The sequence below is a fragment of the Carassius auratus genome, chromosome 31, assembly GCF_003368295.1.
Source record: "Carassius auratus strain Wakin chromosome 31, ASM336829v1, whole genome shotgun sequence".
In the NCBI taxonomy this organism is placed as follows: Eukaryota; Metazoa; Chordata; class Actinopteri; order Cypriniformes; family Cyprinidae; genus Carassius; species Carassius auratus.
This window is the reverse complement of record NC_039273.1, coordinates 22,325,329-22,349,747: the sequence shown is the minus strand read 5'-3', so window position 1 is coordinate 22,349,747 and position 24,419 is coordinate 22,325,329. Positions and strand designations below refer to the sequence as shown.

General features: G+C 38.7%; 2 protein-coding genes across 2 annotated transcripts; both read right to left on the bottom strand.

Annotated features, from left to right (window-relative positions):
- Positions 1 to 1,702: 1,702 nt before the first annotated feature.
- LOC113050870 (mitogen-activated protein kinase kinase kinase 2-like) lies at positions 1,703 to 14,984 on the bottom strand. Its single transcript, XM_026214282.1, has 17 exons — positions 14,467 to 14,984; positions 13,488 to 13,560; positions 13,227 to 13,342; positions 11,992 to 12,032; positions 11,158 to 11,257; positions 10,956 to 11,069; positions 10,759 to 10,855; positions 10,356 to 10,486; positions 10,175 to 10,254; positions 9,628 to 9,695; positions 9,437 to 9,529; positions 9,136 to 9,354; positions 8,386 to 8,534; positions 8,169 to 8,300; positions 7,090 to 7,219; positions 6,732 to 6,909; positions 1,703 to 6,214 (listed from the first exon to the last, which is right to left on the bottom strand). The coding sequence occupies exons 2-17, from the start codon at positions 13,489 to 13,491 to the stop codon at positions 5,995 to 5,997; spliced, it is 1,872 nt and encodes a 623-aa protein (XP_026070067.1). The 5' UTR covers positions 13,492 to 13,560; positions 14,467 to 14,984; the 3' UTR covers positions 1,703 to 5,994.
- A 1,283-nt stretch (positions 14,985 to 16,267) lies between these two features.
- On the bottom strand, positions 16,268 to 24,419 carry LOC113050868 (cytochrome P450 27C1). The gene is made up of 9 exons (XM_026214280.1): positions 23,610 to 24,419; positions 21,229 to 21,419; positions 20,649 to 20,848; positions 19,711 to 19,920; positions 19,438 to 19,601; positions 18,090 to 18,253; positions 17,876 to 17,954; positions 17,434 to 17,637; positions 16,268 to 17,298 (listed from the first exon to the last, which is right to left on the bottom strand). Exons 1-9 carry the CDS (start codon positions 23,901 to 23,903, stop codon positions 17,182 to 17,184), a joined length of 1,623 nt encoding a protein of 540 aa, XP_026070065.1. The 5' UTR covers positions 23,904 to 24,419; the 3' UTR covers positions 16,268 to 17,181.

Below are 24,419 nucleotides of genomic sequence, written 5' to 3'. Positions count from 1 at the left end.
CATTATCCGGATAGAAGTAGCCATGGTTACATGGTGGTCATAAAGGAATGGACAAGGTCAGAAACAATGCTCAGGTAGGCCGTGGCATTTAAACGATGCGCAGTTGGCACTAAGGGGCCTTAAGTGTGCCAAGAAAACATCCCCCACACTATTACACCACCACCACCAGCAGCCTGCACAGTGTTAACAAGGCATGATGGATCCATGTTCTCATTCTGTTTACGCCAAATTCTGACTCCATCTGAATGTCTCAACAGAAATCGAGACTCATCAGACCAGGCAACATTTTTCTAGTCTTAAACTGTCCAATTTTGGTGAGCTCATGCAAATTGTAGCCTCTTTTTCCTATTTGTAGTGGAGACGAGTGGTACCCGGTGGGGTCTTCTGCTGTTGTAACCCATCCGCCTCAAGGCTGTGTGTGTTGTGGCTTCATACCTCGGTTGTAACGAGTGATTATTTCAGTCAAAGTTGCTCTTCTATCAGTTTGAATCAGTCGGCCCATTCTCCTCCGACCTCTAGCATCAACAAGGCATTTTCGCTCACAGGACTGCCGCATACTGGATGAAAATCCCAGTAACTGAGCAGATTGTGAAATACTCCGACCGGCCCCTCTGGCACCAACAACCATGCCACGCTCAAAATTGCTTAAATCACCTTTCTTTCCCATTCTGACATTCAGTTTGGAGTTCAGGAGATTGTCTTGACCATGACCACACCCCTAAATGCACTGAAGCAACTGCCATGTGATTGGTTGATTAGATAAGTGCATTAATGAGAAATTGAACAGGAGTTCCTAATAACCCTTTAGGTGAATGTATATATATATAGAGAGAGAGAGAGAGAGAGAGAGGGAGAGAGAGAGTGTGTGTGTACTGGTCCTTCTATATGCTGCTGTATATATATTTCCACTTGAATTTTTTGTCCTATAACGAGTGAGAGAAACCTGACAGCTTTGAACCCTAAAATACATAAAATTAAAATAAAAACATAATTGTAGTAAAATAAACTAGGAAAAAAGGAAATAGAATGCCATGGATATGAAGATGAATGCATTCTACAAAATAGTGCGAGTAAAACTGTCACACATGAATCAATGTTAAAAGATTCAAAATATTTACATTTCAAACAAATGTCATTCCTTTGAACTCTAAACGAACCCTGAATAACCTGTATCACAGAACCTACAAAAATATTAAACAGCACTACTGTTTTCAACATTGATATCCATAAACAAAAAGTGTAAGCACTAAATTAGTATTTTATAATGATTTCTGAAAGATCACGTGACACTAAAGGCTGGAGTAATGATGGTTACAACTTTGCAGGAATAAATTACATTTTAAAATGTATTCAAATAAAAAAGTTATTTTAAGTTGTAATTATATTTTACAAGATCACATTTTTTACTGTATTTTTTAAATCAAATAAATAAAACCCTGTGTATCAGAGACTTCTTTCAAAAAGTTTTAGTTTTTGTTTTAAAACCTCATCGACCACAAACTTTTGCAAGCTATGGCAACATTATATATATAGAGCTATTTGTAACTCTAAAAATACATGACTATAAGATGTACTACATTTCCAAGACTTTTTCTAGGCTTTTCCCTGATCATTTTAGGCTTTTCTTGCAAATTAGTAATTGCTGATAAATGTACTGCAGCATAATCTTGAAATCAATCAATCAATATAACATCATGAAATGTGAAATAAATATCTTTTATTATTTATTTTCATCATCATTAGCAACACTTTACAAAGTGCCAGCTGTCATAGACAATCTCATGATGTCATCCTGCAAAAAAGGCTGATCAGTCCTGCCATCAGCAGACCACAGAGACCTGGTGGGCCTTTATGATACCAATCATGCTTAAAATTTTGAGTAAAAAAAAAAAAAAAGAGAGAAATAAAAATATATAGATATATATTTAAAAAAAATATGCGTACCACTGATATACAGATTTGATATAAACAGGCTTATTGGTCACAAACCAAATTGAATTACAAACATGGCTTTTCTCATACATAGACAAAGAGGACAAACAGATATAGATATAAGTTCTGTACCAGATACTGTCTAAAAACAAAAACCATACTTTTCATTTCAGAGTTCTAATCTTCTTTTGTTTTCGTCTCGGTTTTTACTTTTCTGTCATCAGTTGTACAGGGCACAAGGCATTAAGTGCGCTGCTAATAATCTCACTCAACCAGAACACAGAAAAGACGTCTCAATGAAACAGACAAACACACTCAGACAATAACACACTCACACAAACAAATACAAAGTGCATTCATGACCCTGGAGTGGCAGCAGTGGCGGGTTTCGCTGAATCCAGCCCGTCTGAATTAAGGGAGAACTTCCTGTAATTACTTTCGGAAATAAACAATGCATTCTGCAGCTATGGGACTCTATTGGGAAACCAGAGAGAGATTTCAAAGTAAAATGTATGTACACGCAAATAGTTGAATGATGCCACCTAGTGGTGAAAACTAAAATCTGGCATTATATTCCAGTAGGAAGATTCTCAATTTGCTTTACAACAAACCAGGCCAGGATACCAGTCATGTTGGTCCAAGTCAGTTTCTTTGGCACCAGTCAGCATTTAGACGTTCAGCTCCTTATTTTCTAATTCTGAACTTACAAAAACCAACATCGTTCGTCTGTTAATTTCGCAAGTGTGTTTGTTTGAGGAACAAGTTGCAGCATAACAGAGGCAATGTTTACCTCAAACATAAGAAGACTTTACGTCAGTGAGTGACCATGTGACCAACCGAACCAACAAAGCTGGTAACCAGGGCAAGCGTTTGATCTCATATCCGCATGAACAGAAAACAAGCATTCACACAAGCTCACACGTCGCTACAGAATGACCGACGAACACTGGCAAACGTATTAAAATCAGTGTAAAAATCATGGTCTCAAAATGTGCAAACATTTCAGCATCAAAAGAACATTTGAACAGTACATACATTACAAACATACACTGCCTACTTTTTGTGTAGTATGTCTATACACCATCTGAACGAGTAATGCTTAAAATGAAATTAATGTGGCTTTAGTTCTATGAACTGGCACTTTAAACCTCTACAGACCAGGAAAGTTAGCCCCTTATACTGGGTGCGGAGAAATTCCTTCAAATACTGCCACAGAAACCCAGTTTGGCAACAGCTGGACCAAATCACATGGCATCTTAAAAACACATTAAAAAAGCTGCAAGGTGCAAGAGCAAGCAAAGTTTGCCTGCCTGTGTTTAAATGACTGAAGGGCCTCGGATAGAGAACTACTAATAAAGTAGATCTATTGTGTGAGCGGGTCTTCTATGTCCTCCACTCCCAGATATCATGATCCGGAACAGCCGCATGAAATCATTCCCAAGTAACTACACAGTGGAGGTAGACTTACTTTGTCACTAACAGAAAACTGGAAACGTTTGCCTGGAGTGTGAAAAACGAGTACCACATGCAGACTCATTGCTATAGTTACCCTTACTTACAGCAAAAAGCTGGTTCTTTCACATTGTCACAATCTACAGATACAGCGTTCACACAGGACGTGTTCTTACACTGAAACGCTAGAAAGATCACATTTGAAAAGAATGGTTATAGATGTGTTCGTTGTTTTAATCGAACAATGAGAGGAGAGCACATGGGTCAATGGCAAATAATAGCATTCATGATTCTTCAAAATGCATTCATGTTGGTTTCATGAGTTAGTTTCATTTCTTTAAAGAAAAAAAAGGTGTAACCAATAACATTCCTTGAGTACATGAGTAGTGTATATTTTAATCATTATATTATATATATTAACTATATATATTTAATTTTAAAAAATCTCAATTTTCAAGTAAAAAAAAAAGATTTTATTAAATTTATTATTTTTAAATGACATTTTTACTCATTTACATCAAGTTTTTTGAACACTAAATTAGCCGGTCATAAAAATAGATGGTCATAAATATTTTAAGAGTATGTATATAATATAATTTCCTGATTTAAGTGTTTTTTTCTTCCATATTTCAGCATGTTGCTTTTAGCACAGCTTTGATTTAGCAAACAACAGTGAAGAAATTTTGTAAAAATATTTATTTTACTTAAGTTCTTCTTAAAAAATAAAATAATAATATTTGAAGGCTGCTTAGTAAAATAATTTTAATTAATATATGTTATTGACCCACGTGTTAAATAAACCAATTATTTACAGATTGCGCAAACAGAACATAAGAATGTGTCCCGTGTGAACGGACATTAAATATGAAGCTCATTCTTATTCTCAGGTCACTACAAGTAAGCAATATGAAATCACTGCTTAAATTTGAAGTGTGTTTACATTCTATGATTATTAAATTAAAATATGCGTATGTAAATTCAATAGTACTATACTCTCATGTCTATGAGAGGGAATAATAAATAGCTTTCTAATTAAGAATGGCAGATTGTGACACAAAGAATAAAAGAAAACAAACCCACTGGAATAAGGGAGGAGAAAGGGTAACCCCAAAAGGTACGCAAGCACGCCATCTGAAAACAGGCACCGCAGAACAACGTGGAGGAAATATCTCTGAATGAGAATTGAACAGCAATTATCCGGGAGTGCTCACTAGCAGGGAGTGTGTAACCAAGTGCTGACAGAGTGTGAACGGGTGAAATGTCCTGTCCCAAGGCATCGTGGGATAGCGAGGTTCATTTATAGGCAAACCGTTAAGTACTATCAAGTGCTGAGTATTGTTACAATTTGTGAAATTCCACATATTCTGAAACCTAGGGATGTACATTAGATTGAGAACATCTGATGAGAACAACTGGAACATCAGACGTCTGGTATGGAAAATATCAGCAGAGAGGATCCAGGTTGTGTAGTCTTGATTAGAAGTGCACTTACAGTGTCAACTTTCATACGGAGAGCAAGGAATCAGATCAATTCTTACTGCAAAATGTCCAGGCACTAAACCCTGGCTGTGTGGTCTGTGTTTTTCTTCTTGCTTTGGTGAAGGTGTATTCAACCTGCCTACCTGATCAGATTGAAGTGTACGGCACTGTGTTAAGAGAATGCACAGGTGAACCAGCAAAGGGACCAAAGGGGGAAAAGGCAGAGGCTGCTCATGCTGACCTAGAAACAGTACGAAGAGCCAAACTGTCCTAAATAATTCCAGTACAGACCAAAGTTAAAACGACTTGTGAGTAGCTGTGCATTAAACTTATAAAATTCTAGAAAAATGACTGGACTCTTAAAGCAGAATACAATAAAAAGAGGAAGGGGAAGTTGTAAAAAAGGCACACAGTAAAAACAGAAACTAAGCAGAAACGGGTACAAGATCCTGACCAATTCTAGAGCTAGACAGAGCGAATACACTCCAGTGTGCGGTTGCAATCAGAAGGTGAGAGAGTTCAGCAAACATAACTGTTTGTACAGCATAGTGAGTGTATCTACAGTAAGATTTTTGATCAGAGTTCACGTACGTGTGTGTGTGTGTGTGTGTGTTCTAAGAGGACTGTGCAAGAAAATGAGAACTTTTCGAAGCCATGACAGCCGGGCTGGAGAGTCCTTTGCGTCCTGTCATCTATTCTGTTTCCTTTTATCCTTTAGCAGCGTATTGGTGTACCTGCCTTGCTCTGGGGATGACATTCCAAGATCTTTCTGCATTAACCCAGTGCATCCAGAACCCAATCAGATATCCCAGATCAAAGCATTAAAAAAATGAATAAAAGAAACCCCTTAAAAGACAATATCCTCTAGTTTTTTGGGGGGGTACCGATTTCCGTTAGTCTTTAGGGGTACTTACCCGAGTGAAATTAAGGTGCAATGTTTTTATACGGAATCAAGCTGCTCCAAATTACCCTCCGGCCCCAGCAGAGGAGTGAGATTAGGCCACTGCCCTCTTCGCTATGCACTCCAGTCCAGGTAGGGGCTCGTAGGCCTGCTGGGAGGAGGCTCAAAAGGGAGTGGTCCTCCCACACTTATGGAAGTCTCTGAGTGGTCAGAGATGGAAGGGGGAGTGGCTAGTGGACAAAAGTGTGCCGTAATAGGTCCTCAGCAGCGGGACGCTGTTTTGTCTCCACAAAAACCCTTTTAAGGAAATCGTGACAGTGGTCCGACACGTGAGGCGGCAGAGTGGGGTTAGTGGGCTGTGTGGCGATTTTAAAAATGGCTGCCATTGCTTCGTACTCCGCCCAGGGCGGCCGCTGAGTCAGCATCTCCACAACAGTACAGCCGATGCTCCTGGAATCAGAGTGGTATTACCATCATTCTTAATGTGAGATATACAAAAACATATACAGATCTTTGCTAATAGTGTTCTTTCAATGTGATAGAAACAGGACAGTCTTTTTTTATGCTGAACCTGGGCCATCAGATCTCCTTATTGTCGAGGCCCACAAGTATCACAATTTCAGCTTAAAAGGCTTTAATTCATACCGAAATGGAAATAGCATTTCCCTTCCATGTCGTGATGCAAATTCAAGTTAAACAGAATTTCAGAATATCAGAACTTGGTTCTACCCATTGTTTATTGCTGACAGAATGCAGACAGATGTAACATACACATGCAGTTAACTGTAAGAAAGTGATTGGTTTAATTATTAAATGATTGGAGCAGTTCAGTATGTGTCACCTGAGAGAAGTATGTCCTTTCGCCATCGAATTAAGTCATTTCAATTAAAAATTAGTAGGTAAAAACAAATTGTAAAAAATGAAACATGCATGGATAAGTAGTTTTATTTCATGCAGACTGGCTTACCAGATATCAGCTTTCCTGCCGTAGCCCTCTCCGCTGATGACCTCTGGGCTCATCCAGTAAGGTGTACCTGTCACTGACTTGATGCCTGTTCCGGACAAGCAGATGGTCTGGAGCCGCCGACTCGCTCCAAAGTCACCCAGCTTCACATTACCTGCAGAGTCCCGAAGGATATTGGCACCTATATGGATGAAAGAACAGGACATGTCAATGCAGATTAGAAGTTAGAGACATTTAAAGGACAGTTATAAAAGAAGTTTGAGTGCTACATGTATTGCATCTAAACCGTGTATACATAAATACATATAAAAAAAACCATTGAGTTCATAATAACTGACAACATCACATGCAGTTGGTTCACCTTTGATATCTCTGTGGACAATCATGTTACTGTGAAGGTAGCACACGCCTTCTAGTATCTGCCGTGTATATTTACGCGTGACATTCTCCGTCAGAGCACCGTAAGACTTCAGCTGGTCTTTAATGGAACCCTATGGAACAGAACATTCTCATTTCAAAAGGAAGACAAGACATGACTGCAAATAGTTTCTCTCTCAAAAAAATAAATAAAATATTTACAAGGATAAATCAAAATTAATGTCTCTATTACTGAATCGCAATCAGTCATGTCTGATTTGAAAAGAACTAAGAACTGTTGTGTTTATTTACTGTTTCTGAGATCATCAAAATAATTACCACAACAATCTACTTAAACATACACATTCAGATATTTGTGTAACATTTTAATTTGTAAAAATACTACTGATTATTTTAGGATACTAGGGCTGCTTGATTATGGCAAAAGTCATAAATCACGATTATGACCAAAATATATATATATACATATATACATATATACACACACACACACACACACACACACATATGTACACACACACAAAAACACACTCTTACACGTATTTTCATTTTCAATAGTTTACATTCGCTTATTACATAACCAACAAGAGTTTTCGTGAATAATCACCAAGTGCCGCATTTTTGCGTATATTTGACCGTTTAGCCAAGCAACTTAAGCTAAAGGTTGACTGTACATGTCCTAGTTCTGTTCTGTCTCTGAGCACATGCACAGAAATCCTCCTGAGGAACAGTGCAACTTCTCTTTTGTGCTTTTAAAAACATGAATAAATCTATTCAACTTCAATAAATCAAGCACGTCCCATTTTGCAAAAGTCACGTTACATTATTATACTGATTTGCACGTGAAATCAGGCTTCTACTGAGGATGCAAGCGCACCACTGGAAAGGGAATGGAACGGGGCGTGATAATTGCTTTACTCCAATTCTATTTTCATAATCGTTGGAGGCCAAAATCAAAACTCTTATTTCGATTAATTGCACAGCTCTCCAACGCCGCAAATCCTTTAGAAAACAAAGTTAGCATACAAGAACATGTGTTCAAGTGAATTAGCACATACTTACCCCAGGCATGTACTCCATAAAGATAGAAAGAGTTCTTTCATGCGTGTCCCGCAAGCAGCCGTAGTACTGAACAATGCGCTCATGGAAAAGATTTTTCAGCAGTTGAATCTCACACTCCAGAGCACTCACCTCCTGAACACACATCCAAACCACAATAAGTGCGAAGGTTCACACAGACACCACATTAACTTTACAAAGCCTGAAAAACAACGTTCACCTTGCTGGTTTCTGGGCTATCTGGATCAAACTGCACCTGTTTAACAGCCAGTTCTCTTCCAGTGTCTGCATCGTAGCATAGAAACACTCGCCCAAATGCTCCTTGCCCCAAAAGCTTCCCTAGACGCCAGTTTGTAGGAGCCCGAGGGGCTATACACAAAGAAAAGAGATGATTTGACTGAGATTAACAGCATTTTCCCCTCTGGTTTTTGACCAATTCATTTAAATTAATTTTTTTGCTAGATTTCTATTTACCATATTTTTCGGACTATAAGTCGCACCTGAGTATAAGTCGCATCAGTCCAAAAATAGCCATGATGAGGAAAAAAACACGTAAGTCACACTGGACTATAAGTCGCATTTATTTAGAACCAAGAAAAAACATTACCGTCTACCCTCTAACGGCTGTAGACGGTAATGTTTTCTCTTGGTTTCGTTTCTCTTGGTTCATGTCAAATTAATTTTTATAAATAAGTCGCACCTGACTATAAGTCGCAGAACCAGCCAAACTATGAAAAAAGAGTGTGACATAGTCTGAAAAATACAGTATAATATTTATATTTTAATGTGCTTTTACATGTAATTTATTCCTGTGATGGCAAAGCTGAATTTTCAGTAGACATCCGGTCTTCAATGTCACATGATTCTTCAGAAATCAGCCTTATATGCTGATATGGTGCTCAATTAACATTTCTTATTATCCCAGATTAAAAAAACAACAGAATTCTCCTCTAAGCCTAAATCCACTCACAGCGGCTTGGAGGGCTGGTGTCCATGACTGAGAGAGTGGGGTTAGAGGTGGGCTCTATGTCGCTGCCGCGGCGTCTGCGCCCCAGTTCCTCTAGCTCAGGAGTGAAGATGCTGCTTCCACTGCTAGTGCTGGGGCTCCTCTGCTCAGTTGGGCTGAAACTTACCGGAGAACGAAAATCATGAGCTTGTGTCCGCCGCGCCCTCGGAAAGGTCTTTCGTCCTGAGTGGAGAAAGATGATCCAATTTAGGAACAGAGTGATTTTGCTTTTTGGAAAAATGGCCACGGTCCAACATAACCTCACCATCGCTGTAGTCGTGCAGACCAAACGAGATGGGATATCGCCTAGGATAGGTTCCTCCCTTCCCTGTTTTTTCAAACACTGGTATATCATACTCTGTGAAACATAGCAGAAATAATTAAGATAGACTTCGAAATGCAAACTAATGTATTCATGTGCCATCAAAGCTGAAAGAAAGATCAGCAACAGCTTACCAGGGAACTCTTGATGGTTATCAGGGTAGCTCAGGGCTCGAGGCATACGGGATTTGGGATAGGCATCACTGTAAGAGATGAGGAAAAAAAAAAAAAAAAACACTATTACAATTTAACTACAAGCATGAGCTGTACATTACGCTTTAAAATTTTGGAGTCAGTCAGATCTTAAAGAAGTCTCTCATGCTCACCAAGGCAGAATTTATTTGAAAAAAAAAAGGCAGAAATTATTTTATATAATTTAATATTTAATACAACTAATTTGGATAAATATTATTGCAATTTCAAATTTCAATAATATGTAATTTATTCCGGTGATGCAAAGCTCAATTTTCAGTCTTCAGTATCACATGATCCCTAGAAATCATTCTAAAATGCTGATTCGTTGCTTAAGAAACACTCATTCTTATTATTAATGTTGATTCTTAACTGCTAGGCTGCGTAATACCTTTACTGACATGCTAAAGGAATTCTGTGAATATAAGTTCAGTCTGTCTTCTATAATAGTTTGATTGTGGCTGCATGTGTGCGTCAGTTAGAAGTTAACCTGTCAAGTGGACTGTCCAGTGAAGGACAGCTGCCTGAAGCTGAATTCTCAGGACTGCTCATAGACAAAGGATCCAGCATCTATAGAGATAGAGACAGGAACAGATAAATGAGCAATCAGGACACAATGCTACAGATCAGTACACCCACATCAGCTCAACCAGATGTGGTAGACTTCATACCTGGTCCATGCTCTCTGGTATGAATTCGCCCTCACTGTTGATGCTTGTGAAAGAGCCGTTTCTGGCCACCTGCTGCAGAGCATCAGGAATATATCCTGGAGGAGGAGAGCTACGATCGGTTGACTGAGATCCTGGAGAAGCAGCAAGAGAAAAAAAAACACATCACGCACTTTAGAATCTGAATAGAATAGAGTCAGGTAGATCAAGATGTGGGATTGAAAAGTAAAAGTGATTTGTCTAATCAGGAGGAGAAAAATGGAATGTCATTTCAGATAAGAGTAAGTCACTATATTTTACTAAAACACTATGAAGATATGTTTTTCTTTCAAAGAATGGGCATTCATTTTAATTTAATGTTGATTTATGTCAAGGATGCAATTCAAAAACACTGAATGCAACCCACCAATGAGTGCCAGCATGTTCTTTTTATCTGCAACACTAAAGTCTGTGTTGTCCAGGTTCTCACAAGCTGGCAACAGGTCTTTACTGGAGACAGAGTTCTGAAAGCACAAGAACATTTGAAACATTTAGCTTTTAGATTAGGTCACAGGTCTCAGACTAGCACTTTTTCTCTGAACGGGGTTTATAATGCCCACTGACTTGAGTACAGGAGGGGAGCACCAGCAGGATTTTTAGGCTCTTCATATGCACCGAGCGATCCAGCAGCTCCACAGCTTTATCCAGATCATCCTGAGTACTCAACGGAATCACAAGCTACAGGGCAGAGAAAAGAAAAAGAGGCATATATGAAAGCATTCAAATAAATATATCATAAATATGATAAAGCTGTAGCACTCTTTACCTCATTATTGGTGTAATGCAGGTCCATGCTCTGCCCAAACGCTACTTTAGCTTTGGTGCTCAGATCTTCCAGACTGACGGGTCGAGGGAACTGCAGGATCCTTAAGTGAATCACACAATAAATCATAAACCACACCATCATCTGCTGCTTTGACAGAAACAAGTAAATGGTTCCTCCAAATACATTCTCTAATAATTACATAATTAGGTTTGTATTAAAGCTATAGTGAGTGCAAGTGTTGGGGAAAGCTACTTTTAAAAGTTATGCATTATGATATTGCACTACTCCATAAAAAAAAAGTAACTAATTGCATTACTTAGTTACTTTTTATGGCAAGTAATGCATTACGTTAATATTGTGTTACTTTTTGTCACCTGGGGTGGGCTTGCTCATTTAAAAAGTTATATTTTGGCAACTGTAAAGGCATTTTTAACCAGTATGAGAATTTAAACTGAGAATTGTACATTTAAAAATCATGTGTTGCTTTTCTAGTTCATAATGAATAAATAATAATAAAAGGTTTTTGGTTCTTAAGTCTTTGCATACACACCCAGATGCACACAAACACATGACTTCCCCAAAAATACATCACTAATTAACTAACGCTTACTAAATAAGGAGCCCTTTAGTTAATTTGGCTTAGAACAAAATATTTTCTGTAAAGTGATCCTAAAGGACTGGGAATAATATTACAGGTTCGGAGCAGCTGACGCGACATCCATCACACAGCGTTTACAGGGCTCTTTCGGACAGGTTTAATTAAGAGAAACCTCTAGAGGGAAGTGCTAAAAATAGGAAGTGATGTAGAGCAGAAGCAGGAATTGTGGTCACTACCTCTTCTCTCCTCTGTACTCAAACTTCACCCTTACATCATTCTGTGGACAAGAAAGCACAGTTTCACCCATCTATCAATGCACACCATTTCTTATTCACAACAGTATGAGATAGCACTGGGCCACACAGAAAATATTCAATATAAATTTATATTCACAATTATATTTGTGTGAACTAGAAAATAAGCAACAATGTGAATATCGCAATTTTTTTAGTACACTTCTTAATTTGGCTGTGACTGTGTTGATATATTATATTCATCCATTCTTGTCTCACAGCTCTGTTAATACAGAGCACCTCTTTTTGAAAATTTTGTAAGGGGGGGGGGGGGGGTCATTAAAGGGGTAGTTCACCCAAAAATTAAAACTAACCCATGATTTACTCACCCCCAAGCCTTCCTGGGTGTATATGACTTTCTTATTTCAGAATAATATAATGGAGTTATATTAAAAATATCCTGGCTCTTCCCAGCTTAATAAGGGCAGTGAATAGTGGTCAAGATTTTGAAGCAAAATAAAGTGCATGAATCCATCATAAAAAGTGCTCCACACGGCTGAATAAAGGCCTTCTGAGCAGAACTGATGCATTTGTGTAAGAATATGGCACTATTTACTGTCATTATAAAGCTGGGAGGAGCCTGGACAACTGTATTTGTCATATACAATGTATATATATATATACATACACACCTAGGATGTCTTGAAAAAATGGGTAATTTTTGGGTGGACTGTCCTTTAAAGTTGATCATTTCCAGTAATGAGTTAAAATTTTTATAAATACATAATGGCTAAAAGAAAATGTAGGTTACATTCACAAGACTGTTACAGTATTTCACATCTTGCATTTCACATATTGGGTCTACTTAGGCTGTTCAACACAAGCTCTTTAGTTTAACTTAAAGGCTCTTCAGACTAAAAATTAGTACAGAAATATTGAAATAAAATGTTGCATAATTTTAAACAAGCTGAAAAATATCAAGACATTTTAACTACATAGTCCTCTAGTATGAAGGCCTGTGTACAGCTAAATGATGTAATCAGACTTATTTAACTGTGGTCACATTTACAGTGTCCACCTTATTTTTCAACATAGTAAGCCGTTTTCTGTGACTCTGAACTTATAATACCCATTTGTCATAATGCGTTTTATTCTACATTGAGAGAACAGTTTTTTTCTTTAAAAAAAAAAAAAAAGTAGCTGGTGCCGATGCGAATGACAAAAGAGTCCAAGCAGACCTGGTTCTTGGGAGAGGAGGCCTTGGGTTTGCCCAGGTCAGACAGACCAGATGGTCGACTGGATCGATGCAGCACCGCCAAGTCTTCCATGATGGAATTCAGGGCCTCCTGCTCATCTACAAGGTATTTTTAAAACAAATGTTCATTATAATTATGGATTCTCAATATAAACAAAGATTGCATCCTTTGTACTTCTAATAGATGAAAATGATTTCAGTATTTTGACAATTTGGCAAAAAAAAAAAAAAACTGAGCACATACCCATTTTCACAGATCACTGGTTCACCCAGGAGTAAAGGAAAGAGGATTCTCCCATGAAATGGGATCCTTTCTCCTACACAAGAAAACAACATATTTATTAAATAAATAATAGCGTTATTCATTAATAAAATTAACGTGAAATATTTGCGTGAAGTGACAATAAATCATTCAAAATCTATAAAGACTACAGTGAAATCACTGCCACTAAATTGTTCTCGGTTACTACAGAACAGCAAAAAGTGAGAAACATTTTTGGGTGAACTGTTCCTTTAAAAGACCCAAATACTACTTCAGCTGGCAAAATCGGTCAAAATCATGAATGACGCTAGACGACAGCAGCAGCTAGTTTGACTGATATACACACACAACTATTTGATTAAAATATCTAAAGAACAAGAAAATGTCAAATTACAGATAAATAGCTTGCTTATCAGATAAGTCTTAAGTCCTAAGATAGGGTTCTACCTGTTTTTAATACAGTCTATGTTTCTAATGTTACCTCATTCATAACCATGTATGACAGTTTGAGTAAAATATAGTAACAACTTACAAAATTAAACATAATATGATGAACAGTAAAATAATATTTCAGTTAATGTATAGATAACCTTTAACGGCAGACAAAGCTAATAAACAAGCTATGTTTAAGTGGTTAGCTCGCGAGCACCTGTCAAAACTATGGCAGGTCAAAGTTACCCAAATGTGATTACATACTGATATTCTACTGAGTTCACAATGCCATTTAGTATTCAATTTAGTCTCGTCTGCACCAAGACACAATACTGAATATAACTACGGCCCGTAATCATATTTATAAACACATTTAGCCGCTTAGCTCTCTAGGCCAAAATTAGCATTGAGCCAAGATGCTAACGACTTTAAACAGCTAACTGAGTGATTTTGATGGGCTTAGGTAACTAAAATTTCTTTATCATTCAGTCTCCTAATAAAACAAATAAAACAAAAAGCATTTGATCACCTGGGTGAGCTTGGTCCGTTCACTTCCTCATCCACAGATATGAGGCCTCGAGACGAATCTGACACTCTGACAGACTCAATTAAACGACATCAACTTTAGTCCAAGGCCTGAATACACGGCCAAATCATCTCCCGCTGACTCCAACGCACTTTACAAGTTGGTGAAAGCTGCTGCAGCGATCCCAGGCGAGTTTTTCGGAAGAAAAACCCTAATCATCAACCGCTAACCGGGGTTTGTTTACATTGGATTCAACGCGCCCCCCGACCTAACGAATATCAACTACTGTCAATTAAGACTGAGGGTAGAATATTGAGATTCACGATCTAAAACGATAGCTATGCCCAAGCATGAGAAGGTATGGTCAGAAAATGAATTCAAAATAGCGTACAACAAATTTAGCAAAAGATGTTAGATATTAAGTACACTTAAAAACACACGCAGACACACACACACACTACTTTTAGGACAGCACCGCTGACTCAAACAACTCACGTGTCTCCACAGCGCCATCTGTCGACTGACACCTAACGAATGCCTCGGATCCTAGACGTTTATACCTAGATACCTCATTTGACCGCTTTACATCGAAGACCTCTACGTGCTAGGAGCTGTCGAATGGGGAATCTATCTATACATATCTATGCTTCGGATGGCCAGAGACTCGCAGTATCGAGTTCTAGCCATTCCGAGAATGTGGTTCGCTTCCTCTCGACCAATCAGAACTTGGGCTTCTTGTTAAATAAAGGTGCATTCACGCTATATCGGAATTCCCGTAATTACTAAATTTCAGCTTATAAAATGCGTTCACGTCATTTTAGAACTCGTAATTACAACTTGTGAACCGGGAGGTTACTGAGCTAATCACTGATCTAGAGCTATGGCTTGTACCAGGTGACCGCTGTACCATCTGCAGGTGGTAGAACGTCACGTGTTGTCATCTCGAAATTACGGTGATAACGATATGGCGTGAATGCTGCATTTTCTTTTGGTTATTTGCAGGGGTGACGCTGCCAGTGGACTAAGCCCCGAAAGTTTTCAGTTAACCCCCAATTGGCTTTACTACTTTGCCCTGTAATTTATGCATCATTACTGAGTTTTCATGCGCATTAAAATAATTTATATTAAAACCCAAGGATTTGTTATCTACACATCCAGTAGAGTCTACTTACGTTGTCATTCACTCCCGACAAGAACCGCCCCACTGAGGCTCTACTTCTGACCGACATGTAATCCAGAACCCTGCATTGGGACGATTAATAGATTAGGCCTATACTTGTCTTTAATAATTAAATAAAGCCACTTAGCCGATGCAGATTTTACACACACACACACACACACGTGTGTGTGTGTGTGTGTGTGTGTGTGTAAACCACCTTATTTGTAATTAAGATAATTCAGCTAATGGCAAATGAGACATTTAACATTGAGTCTGTTTCTTTCTCCCGCTAGTCAAACCATTCTGCCATCTGGTGGATAAATCTAATAATTACATAGAGATAAATGCATTTACCGGTACTTAAAATATTTTTATATTTATTTAGAATTATTTTATTGTTATTATTTTGCATTTACTTTCTTTTTTTTTCTTTTTTGAAGAGTCATGTGTCATCAATCTATCAAAGTTGAATAATTAATTACTTGTTTAAATTAGTTAGAAGGCCAGTCTTTGAGTCACATAGAGCATTTTAGTGTGTAAAAGTTCTGAGGCAATTTTTTTTTACATTTTCATGTAGTTCAGGTAAGCATGACAAAGACAATATTTTTGTTGTTGTTCCTAAATAGTATGTTTAAACAGACAACATATGAATAAAGGTGTAATTTATTCATACAAAATTCTGTAACTTAAAACATTTTCACATATCCAACAATACGGAGTAATTTCACAACTCTCAGAAACAACATTCATTTTCAACAAAACAAAAGAGAAAATTGTTAATTTTCACCATTTCCCATTAACCATCGGTTGCCTATAAGGCTAGTGCACAAAAAAAAATAAAAATTAAAAGAGGCACATTTTTGCATTTCACAATAAAATGTTTTCCACTAAAGAGTTTTAGTGGAATCAAAACAAAATCACTCTTGAATAACAAATTAGATAATTATAGCCACACTGAAATCAAGATGGACAATGCTGTGTAGTTTTCTTTACACAATACTTATCTTAATATAAATGTCCACAGGACAGGGTTTTAGCACAATCTTCTAAAGTAGCTTTGTAGTTTTAATAGGATTTTCTCATTCGCGTTTGCTTTAGGAATTTTCTGCTTGTAAGCTAGAAGTCTTTAAGCTTATATAAGTGTACCATGTTAAATAAATAACGAGCTTAGCACTAAAGCTAATTTAACAGTAAAACATCTACATACAAGGTGTTCTTGACCACATTTCATGCTCATTTTTAACACTGATATGAGAGAAAAGTACACTGCTGTTATGATGTAAATGAAAAATATAACGCAGTTCTCAAAGTAATTCGCATTGATTCAACTATATAAAATAGTGGCTGTTTAAAATATTTGGTCTTCTGATTGGCTATAAACATTCACACAAGCAAACTATAAAAAATCTTAGAGGCACTTCACACATAAACAAAAGCAACATTCTTCGCTGGATAAAAGCTGGAAGAGGCACTATAATACACAACGATGCTAACAGTCTTTGGACTTCAAAAGCACAGTATGGATTATGGTTTCAATTCCCACAGAGTGTAACGGCACATTACATTCGGTCCACAAATTTAAGGTTGATGGGTGCCCCTGGACAGAGCAGGCCATGAGTCTTAGCACGCACATCAGAGGTCTGGGGAGACACCTCAATGTGGAACTTCTGCAGGAGCTGTGACCGAGAAAAACATTAGACACCATTAGACAAGAATCCACTTTATAATAGCTGCTTAATAATAGCACCACTATGGTTAAGAACTTGATGCTGCTTGATGCTGAGTTTTGAGACGCAGATCCAAACACGCACCTGTGTGAGAGCCAGATGCATCTCAAGCTCGGCTATTCTCCTCCCGATGCAGCTGCGGATGCCATAGCCAAACGGGATGGAGCCGAAGTTATCCACACGGTCAGAGGCATCCTTGCGAATCCAGCGGTCTGGACGGAACTCTCCGGGACGGGGGAAGTTCTCCTCATCCATAGAGGTGGAGTAATGGCACAGAGCAAGTTGAGTCTGTGAACACAGGAAGTTGTTCGTTTTTCATGATATCCCATCTTTTTAACATACTGAATTCTGTGAAAATATAAGTCAACTGTGTTTTTTTTCTAGGCACACCATATCTACTTATATCCCAGTCAAGCTAGTTTATAAATCTACAACTGAAAGAAAGACAGGCTTAAAACAATGCTTCTACTTACAGGGGCAGGTTTTGACATGTGTTTATGAGACAAGCATATAAAAATATTCTTACCCCTTTAGGGATTAAGTAACCTCCGATGATCAGATCATCTTGTGTAACGCGTCCATTACCAGGAAGAACAGGGAAAAGCCTATATGCATTACAGAGACAGCGAAATGTGTTATTGCAACAATACTAGGCATTGTGCAGATCTCTATGAATGCTGTGCAATTTTAGAATGATCACTGTACTTCTGTCATAAGCTGAAGTTGTGGGCGGAGCTTACCTGAGTGTCTCTTTGACAAGCCCTCTAATAAGGGGCAAATGAGCAACATCCTCTCCGGTTGGGATACGTCCTCCCAGCACTCGGTCTATTTCCTCAAAAATCTCCTGCTGTATTATGGGATGTCTTGCCAGAAGGTATGTGCTCCATGACAGTGTGAAAGAGGTCTGCAGAGGGGCAGAGAGAAGAAAATGTGAAGACTTAATAGAGGTTAGTAACATTACACTAATTCCTCTCTTCTTTATTTTAACATCGTTTATTGTTCAATTGCAGAGTAAATGCATTCATACCACCTCTGAGCTGCATCTGAAGATGTAAATACATCGTAATGCCACTTCAAATGCGGCCTCTGTGCCATTTTGGTAGTGCAAATCACAATACCAGCAATCACAATAAAAAGACACAGTGTCAGTATGTCTAATTTATTGATTAAATTTTAAAAAATCATAAAAGATGGTGTATACATTTAATGCAGTTAGAAAAATTGCACTTATAAAGGTTAAAAATAAAAACCTGGAAATCAAATTAGGTGGCAAATATTGCCCCTTAATGGTAAAGATAATTTCTGCTCTACTATATTTTGCAGCTTTACATAAGACGTTTCATTACATAACCACCTCCCATGGACTGATTCTCCCAAAGCTTTTTTCAGCCTCCCTCCAGTCAACATCATTCACTCTCCCCCTTGTTAGGACCTCTCTACACTCCTTCATCCTGTAATGAAAGCCCTGCCATGCTTCCCTCCATTCATCATTACTTTTATCTCAGATAAATCTAAGCCTAAATCTGCCTCTGTCATGTGCGTTCAGCTCCAGTGATCACAGTGTTCACCTTCTTTTTGGGGCGACTAATTCCTTTTTGGAGCAAGAACCCAAAACAGGCACCCTGCCTCATAGAGGTGAAGGGAAAGCAAGACAGAGAGACTGACAGGCGGAGAGGGAAAGATTACATAACAGGCTTTGGTTCACAATGGAATGATCCTACAGCTGGAAGAAAAAGAGAGGAAAAGATCAAAGTGAAAAGGATGCCTCAGTGAAACGGAGAGAGTCTTGGCAGGTCTTGTTTAATGTGGGTGAGATTAAAAATATATTGTAGCATAACTTAATTCAGGCATGAGCAACCTTGTATCACTCGAATTCATTTGGGTTACATTTACATTCATGGATTTAGCAGACGCTTTCATCCAAAGCGACTTACAGTGCATTCAGGCTATACATTTTATTTTATTTGTTTTATCAGTATGCTGATAAAAATATAGGTTACCGCTGAATTCGTGCCAAATTACGAGTCATGAACAACAAGTTCTGAAGCATTGACTTCATATCTCCTTCCCAGCAGCCACAGTTCTTACCGTGTCCACCCCAGCCAGAAGCATTTCTGTCATGTTTGCGTAGATCTCCTCCAGATTCATCTCTCTGGTGACCAGCATGTGAGTCAGCAACCCCCCTTTAATTTCTTCGCCCTTCACCATCTTCTTTTTGATCTCTGAAAGCCTCTTGTCCACATGGATTTGGCCTAAAACACACATTTATACAAACTTTTAATAAGAAGCTGTAGTAGCTGTAGAAGACCAATTGTCTCACAGTGACACTGAAGCCCACACCACAGTTCCCTCTGCTCTTACTGAATTTGAAGAGGCCGTCCCATGAGCTGCAGAATTCCTTCCAGGGTTTGGGAATGATGGGGCGCAGCCATTTGGGAATGGCCCCGGCGTACATGGTGGTCTTGAAAGAGCTGAACATGAGGTGCAGTGCAGCAATGTACTCCTGACTCATCTTGGGAATTTCATTTTCCAAGCAGCCCAGACGGGTTTCATACAAAATGGTCGCAACACCTAGAAAAGAGTTCAACATTGTGTTATTCATGTCATATTGCTTCACGTTTATGGATTTACCATATTGAATCTCACTCAACTGAGCTGATTGTTGACACTGTTGTCTTATATCGGCATGCTTTATAGTTAAAATTGCAGTTGTTTCATCACTGGTGATCTTTGCAGCGTTGACACTGTTATTAAATTCAATCGAATTAATATTGAACTGAATGAACGGAGCTGATTAATGACACTAAACTTAAGTTGCTTAATCACTGATGACCATCAGTCACTTTTATTTTCCTGTTTATTGCTTTGAAGCTGCTTTAAAATTATCTGTTTTGTATAAAGCACTATATAAGTATGTTAAAAGGTGACAAAACAACACACTATATAAAAAAAAAAATCAAAATCCAAAAACAAACCGCCCCACCGAAAAATGTCTATGGGACATCTGATTCATACTCAGACTCCCTAAATAGCTGGGTCATATTTCATTTATACGAAGCCCTCATATTCCTTTTCAGAAAAACCACTAGGCTACCTGATTGTCCTCTTTTAATTAAAATAGAAAAATCCCTACAGCATTGGAGGAGGAAATTAAACCACTATGAAAGGAAAACTCTTTGGCTGAAGGCCAAATCCTGTCCTGTGATCAAAGCATAAAACATAATATATCAGACCACTTCGCCTTTAATATCCAACTAGAATTTATCACATAAAAATACACACTGTGCCCTCAGGCTCACCTTCCATGGCATATTTGAAGAACAGGTCATTGATGTTAAGGACAGACTGTCTGTCGTCCTGCTGGCTACGCAGTGTCTTCACTCTCTTCACCAGGTCGGCCACCACATCGTTGACTTCAGAGGAGAAAACGGTCACGTCTCTGGGCCGCATAACCAGCTGACGCAGAACACTGCGCATCTTCAGCCATTCATCACCCTCGCTGACCAGAAATACAGTGAAAACAGCCATTTCAAATAACTGTTTTCTATTTGAACATATTTTCAAATGTAATTTATTCCTGTGATGCAAATCTGAATTTTCAGGAGCGATTACACCAGCCACTCCTTCAGTAATCATACTAATCTGCTTAATAAACATTGTCACTATTATCAGTGTTGAAAACAGTTGTGCTGCTTTTTATTTTTGTGTAAACTGTGATGTTATTTAGGATTCTTTGATGAAGGGACAGCATTTATTTGAAATATAAAACATCTGTAATTAATAGTTTATAACCACTTTTGATCAATATCAAAAAAGTATCAAAAATGTCATTTTAATCCCCACAGCACCCCTCAAGAAAGCACATCCGCAGGTACTTACGCTGAGATGAGTCCAGTGGATCTTCCCCTCATATCTCTGTACTCCTTCCAGGACTCCATGTTGCCTCTCTGAGGAGTCACACCTTCAGACCTGAGAACATGTGCCACCATGTCTCTGTCAGCGATGGACACCACCAGCTGAGGTCCAAATCGAGACTTGAAGATCTTCCCATACTTCTGAGAATGCTCCAACTGCAAGAAGATTTGTAAACCTGATCAGTATGGAGCTCAGAAATGCACTGGAACCATTTGTTTTGTTCTTGTTTTTGTTACCGATGTAAAGTATGTGCTTTAAAGGTTGCTTTCCTTCAAGCTGTAAATGCTCTATTTAAATAATACGAATGGAAACAAAATGACAGTAATAATTCCAGAAACCCTGATCACCAGCAAATTCATTATAATTTTGAACATAGGGTTTATTTTACCCCTAGAAAGCTTCATTTAATGAAGGTTATTGACGATCCTACATGTACTTTCTGTTCTGCTAAAGTGATTGGCAGTTACTTTCACATGTTCTGGGAATGTTCCCCAGTGGCTGAATTTTGGAAGATGGTTGCCTTTAACCTCTCTAAGTTGTTTAAGATTAGACTGCCTTGTACGCCTGCTACACTTATTTTGAATGATTTGTCAAAGTTGGGTTTGACACTGGACAAGAGAAGGGCATTGTTGGCTGGACTTACAGCTGCTAAAAAACTACTTGCCACACGCTGGAAACCTCCACACTCACTCTGCTTTCGAGCTTGGCTTTTAATGTATTTGGATATTGTTTACTTGGAGTTGTCAATAGCTAGAGTCCACGGTGCCAAAGAGTCAGCAATAGAGGCTTGGCACTCTTTGCTGACCACTCTCCGTGGGCTTTAGATTTAATCTGCGAGTGAGATATGGGGATCGGGATCCAAGGGGCGGGTGGGTTCCACATGGGATTTTATTTATTTTTCTTTTGTTTTTTTTTATTTTTTTATTTTTTTTTATGTTAATTATGCTTCATTATATATGCTTATGTATAGGCATGTATGTAAATGGATGTATATATACATTTATATTCTATTTCTGTGAAGCATGTCTGTATGTTTTTCCCTAAAGGAAAAAATAAATAAAAATTTGATAAAAAAAAAAAAAAAATGACAGTAATAAAGCAATAAAACATATTTGCCCATATAACATCACCCATTTCCTGACTGACAATATGTCTCCCCAAAGACCACATGACTGTTAGTCAACTGCTCAGTATGCACAGGAAGACGTTTCCCGGTATAAATGGCCCATTTGCAAATACGGCCCTCGCTGCGATCTTGCCCACCACGTTCATCCCCCTTCTCAAGTCGTTTGTACCATTCAACACAAAGCCACCTCTGTGTCTCCTCAGCCTGGAAGACATTCTCATCTTTCACAGTCCTAAGACGACTTCGCTGCACAACATAACTGATCCCTAATGTATACATGTGAGCCTATGCCAGCCATCACTGGCCATTTTAGATTAGTAATGGGCAGTTCTTGGCTCTGTTTCAATGCATTAGTTAGAATTTATTTCACTGGCCACCTTCCACAGGATGTTGAACTGGAATGACATGAAGAGGAACTTACTGAATTGCAATTTGAGAGGAAATCAAGATACACACATAATTTCATTTTCAATTACAACTGGTTATACATATTTACTCATTGGAAGAATTGATTAAATATTTATCTATAGAATAAATGCAATTGTTTACATTAAAGATACATATTATTACCCGATTTAACCCATTATATTTTATTTTGTTCATATAAACCAAATATTTTTGGTGTTAAATTATATTTTAGACTTGAATAAAACTATGTTAAAACTTGTAGATGTTAACATTTTTAGGTTACACATTTTTCAGTCTGTATTCTGTAGCCCTGTGTAGCCTAAATCATTCCTGAGTGTTGCAAATCTCTGTCATTCTTTGGGTGTTTGGCAGTGACACCGTATTGCGTGATTCTTCATTCTGCGCCTGGGATAAAATAAGTTTTGCGACTGTCCCTCGCGATGGGGTGGAGACTGTACTCTCCGGTTTATGCAACTCCAAAAGTAATTCAACACCTCACGTGTCCGCACTGCACATTACGCAGCCGAACTGATTGATCTTGACTAGGTTTATTTATAGTTTGTGCAACAGCAATTGCTGGCACTGCAGTTTCTGCCAGATTGTTAAATAAAAAGTTAATAGGTTACAGAGCACATAAAGGGGATACAACTCAAATATGTGGCCTTTTTATTAAATGAAACCGTATGGTTGAGTACCGTCTTTTCCGCTGAACGTGTATTGAATGTGTAAACTGCGCGCTTGAGGAAACATTGAAATGCAAACACATAAGTTAACGCGTAACGGTGGTCACGTTTGACCGCGGTCGACTCACCTGGATCTCATGGATGCGGCTGAATCCATCCCGGTAGAAGAACTCAGTGAGGTTCGCCATGGTGCTGGGTCCGGGCATCTCATGGAGGTTCTTCACTCTCGCCACCTTCTGCTCCTCAGCGGCGGGGCGCACCATGTTCTCCTCCTTCACATCCTCCTGACTGTGCGCCGCGATCTCCAGAGAGCTGCTCGCCACGGATTTGTGCAGCCCGAGGGTTTGGAAGAAAAACGGCTTGGATGACTCCTGGAGCAGACTCTTGCGGGCCAAGTGCAGAATATTGCTTTGAAGAGCCATCTCAAAGACCGTACAACGTGCTATCAAGATAAAGTCAGGAGTGTCTTGTAGATGTGAAGGTGCTCGCAGGCTGGAGCGAATGCGCACTGATGAATGGTGCGCAGCGGCTTTTTAAAGGTCCACGGGAGAGGTTAGTGATCAGCGAAGGGGATTGGACACTGGAGTTTGGCCCTGGCATGAGCAGAGGTCCTCACGCACCCCCCACGAGGCAGAAGACGTGTGCGATGGAAAGCTGAAGTGAAGGATTTTCTTTTGTTGCAAAATAAATTGGCCATTACATAAATCCATTGTGGCTAGCAGCTCTCGAGTTGACCCGCATTAACCGCAAGACTCTTTAGTATTTGTCAGCAACTGGAAAAGTACTGGTGGTGTGCCCAATTTCGACCCCCTGCCAAATTATTAACTAGTAACTGCCTGATTGCCTAATCATAACTCCTCCTCCAGATCTGCGCTTACCACTACCAACCCTAGGCTTGGGGGAGAGTATACAGACATTTAATAGTTCAGTTCAGTTTA